This window comes from Austrofundulus limnaeus, unplaced genomic scaffold, assembly GCF_001266775.1.
Source record: "Austrofundulus limnaeus strain Quisiro unplaced genomic scaffold, Austrofundulus_limnaeus-1.0 Scaffold1264, whole genome shotgun sequence".
In the NCBI taxonomy this organism is placed as follows: Eukaryota; Metazoa; Chordata; class Actinopteri; order Cyprinodontiformes; family Rivulidae; genus Austrofundulus; species Austrofundulus limnaeus.
Genome location: NW_013953666.1, coordinates 30,779 through 34,602, shown reverse-complemented (window position 1 = coordinate 34,602; position 3,824 = coordinate 30,779). Strand labels below are relative to the sequence as shown.

The 3,824-nt window shown below is 36.1% G+C and overlaps 1 protein-coding gene across 1 annotated transcript in view; it reads left to right on the top strand.

The window, feature by feature from the left end:
- med6 (mediator complex subunit 6) overlaps nt 1-3,095 on the top strand; it is a gene marked incomplete in the record, with an annotated part of 10,566 nt that extends 7,471 nt beyond the window's left edge. The window contains 5 exon segments of the mRNA XM_014031511.1: nt 646-728; nt 818-926; nt 1,524-1,639; nt 2,226-2,253; nt 2,386-3,095. Coding sequence (XP_013886965.1) covers nt 646-728; nt 818-926; nt 1,524-1,639; nt 2,226-2,253; nt 2,386-2,516 — 467 coding nt within the window.
- Nucleotides 3,096-3,824: the final 729 nt, after the last annotated feature.

The window sequence follows — 3,824 nt, the reverse complement described above, 5'->3', positions numbered from 1 at the left end:
CAATATAATAATAACAAGCAAAGCCACTTCCTCGTCCGACATTAAACAGAGCCCGACAGAGGAGGGAGGGGCGGGGAGGCTGTTGCCGTGCAGCGCTTCAAGAGCTGACCTACGTCTGACCTCAAAGTGCACAAGCGTCCAACTTGAAGCGTTGGATGTGATTTTGAAGCTGAAATCGCATTCGGTGTGAACGCAGCATTAGAGCTCTTAATGGACAGGCCCCTCAGTATATTACAGAAATGTTGAATCATTCTTCTGGACGCAATCTTTGGTCTTCAGGCCAAAATCTCCTGAAGGTTCTTAAACCCAGGTTTAAGACTCGAGGAGACCTGTCTTTATAAGTTAGAGCCCCTGGATTGTGGAACACCCTGCCCCTGTGAGGCTGATCCTGTTAACATCTTTAAAAGGCAGATTAAGGCACTGTTGTTCAGACAGGCTTTTAGCTAAATGTATTACTTGATGTATTTTTTTTATTTATTTTTGGTCCTTGTGCAGCACTTTGTGACGTCTATTTGTGAGAATTGCTATAAAAATAAAATTTACTTACTTTCTGTGTGGGTTACTTACTTTACTGGGTGGAATTTGAATGTTTATGACTTCGATTACATTTCAACATGTATCCACCTCTGTGCATTCAATCTGCAGTGATTCCCTTGACTGACTATTACATCATAGCAGGAGTGGTGTATCAGGCCCCAGACCTCGGAACAGTCATCAGCTCCAGAGTGGTGAACATTATTTTACTGTATATTGAATATTCTGTAATATTGAAAAGGCAAATTTATATGATTATTCTGTTTAAATGTGCATTATTTAGCTTTCTGCAGTCCACGGTATCCAGTCTGCGTTTGATGAGGCCATGTCATATTGCCGTTATCACCCATCTAAAGGATACTGGTGGCACTTCAAGGATCAGGAAGAGAGAGGTGAATGTTTGAAAGCAAACTTTTGGTTATAGTTACTGATGGGCTGTTTGAAGTTGAAGCTCTGGCACAAATATTGAAAAATATAACAAAACATTGTTTCAGAAGCACTGTGTCGGAGCTTGATTCGTTTGGCAAAAGTCACATAATTGGTGATGTCCRACGATTGGAAAGTGCCTACGTTGCATCACTGATTTTGTACCTGATTCAAACCTTGATGAGGAAGTGAATGTGGTGTTTTGTGGTGGCTAATTTGCGCAAAATATAACAAATTAGTTAATGACTTACAGCAAGACATAAAGCCAGACAGCTTCATGTGTTTATTTTAGCAGTTCATAAGCACTGCCGAGAAAAAAGTTATAATAAAAAAAAACTATTTCTATTTTTTTTAGAAACTTATTCATTTCATTAAAAACAAAATATCTATATATTTAAGTGGTCCTACTAAAATTGTGATGATGTTCCTGCAATGAAATGAAATACAGCAGAAAGCAACAACTTCTATCTACAAGGCAATGATYGTTCAGCCCCAACGATTCACCATTTTATTATCAGATGACAACTCTGTCAGTTATTAATCAACATTTCATTTTCCAACAGAAAAGGCTAAACCCAAGTCCAAAAAGAAAGAAGAGCCTAGCTCTCTGTTCCAGAGGCAACGTGTTGACACACTCCTTTTGGACCTCAGATCCAAGTTTCCACCAACTTTCTACCAGGTGCATTTTACAGTTTTCTATTTAATTCATGCTTATTTCTTTAAGTTTTTGCCTTTACAGTAGGAGTGGGAACCTTTTACTGTCTCACGATTCGATTTGATTCTTGGGGCCATGATTCGATTCAAAATCAAACTTTCATTCAAAACTGATAATGTGAACCCATTTGTCGTGTTTCATCTTCATTTTGCAAACCTTGCAACAAAGAGAAGCTCATGTCAAACTCGGACTCATTCAGTAAAAAACAAAATGAGCCCAAATCTTTGCATTCAATGAAGACAGGGGACAGTTGAAGCACTCTTTCCTCCAGTTCTGTAGTTTCCTCTTTGCTTTGGTGCGTTCATGTTCCAGAAGCAGCTGCGTGATGACGTCAGGATGTCCAGTGTAGTTACAAAATGGAGGCTGATGGCCATTGGATTTGCTTTATTTCTTTATTTATAAAAATCGATTTTGGGACATTTTAAATCGATTCTGAATCTTTGTAAATGAGAATCACGATTCTTTTGGTGCACCCCTTTTTTACAGTATTGTTTAGGTAATTTGTTTCCACACGAGTGGGTTTTAATATTTCCCTGTCTTGTGTTTTCAGCCTAAACCTGGTGATAAACCTATTCCAGGTATGAATTTATATTTTAGTTTCTGTCTCTGAAAGTTTAATAATAATCAAAGGAAAACAGCTATTTTTTTGTTTTTATGCAGATTCTAATGTAAAGTTGTTTTTCTCCTAAATGTCTGTATTTATATTACAGTTGAGGTAAAGAAGGAACCTGAACCTGTTGCGGAGGCTGTGAAACAAGAAGAGAGAGAACTTGCCACCAAGTCAGCAGCCCCGGCTCCACCGAGTAAACCTCCTCCTGAGAAGAAAGCCAGGTTGCAGTGACCGCTCTTCTTTTTGTGCTCAGGAAACATGGAGAAATGTTCATTCAAATTCCTACATTACTGCCTGGGAGAACTGTGGGGATGTTTTTCTTGTTCCCTTCCGAACTACAGCTTCTTTTCTGGTTTGGGGTGAACTGGTACAAAAGGTTAGAACATTTTATCTGTACAGGCGAGAACTGAGAACGATTAACAGTGAATTAAATGTTTTACTTTTGTTGTTTTTTTTACTGAAACACTCAAACCAGCATTTATGACGGCTTTCTGTTCACACCAACACTATTTTGTTGTAGTGATTGCAGAGAAGAGTGCAAAGYTCTAGATGATTTGTAGGCAGATATTTTGTGAAACATTTAATCTAAAAGCAAAAAAACGTGTTTTTTTTTTTTACTGCACACATTTTTCTATAAGTTAAACTTTGTGCTTTGTATACATTTTGTTGCAGTTTATTTTTTATGAAAGAAAGATTTTCAAGTCGTACTTGAACTTTTATGTTGAGTGAACTTATTTAACACTTGCATATTACCAATGTAGTATAAAAACATACTAGAATAAATTTACTTTCCTTGTACTTTGGTGAAAAGGATAGTCTTTGGGGCATTATTTTCTAATTCTACATTGTTACTTCATACCTGGACTTTAAACAGATAATATGAAATAGCCTTTTTTTTGTTTGTAAAACACTGCAAATTTCTAGATATCTGAAAAATTAGCCCGTAATAACATTTGAATGACTTCTAAAACTAGATAAAGAAAATAAAGCTAGACGAGGCAAATGTCATTTTCTGTAAAAATGTGTAAACAGTGAGAGCTGAATGGCTGCTGAAGTTTGATTTAACTAAATTGCTGGGTAAAATTAACTAGTAACTAAAGGTTTCAGAATAGTAGTAGCTAATTATGAAGGAAAAGGGTAGCTAAAAAGCATGTTTAAAAAAAGGAGCCTGTAACTGAAGCAAATTTTTGAGAGAATGATAAATCATTGTATTTATAGGAAAATGAATAACGTTTTCAAAAATATAAAAGTTACAAAAATCAAAAGTTGAAGATTTGAACATTTTATTAAATTAAAATAACACAAGGTATGTGAAGTACTGACTTTTATCAGTTGTAGGTTTACACCCAATAATTAGTTTTTGAAAGTGTCAGTGTTTCATAAAACATTTAGCTTACAGTACAGACAAACATACGGACAAAAACATCGCTTCACCTTTGCCTTTGGCGGCGGGCGATGAGTCATAAAAAGTACAGGTCCTTCTCAAAAAATTAGCATATTGTGATAAAGTTCATTATTTTCTGTAATGTACTGATAAAC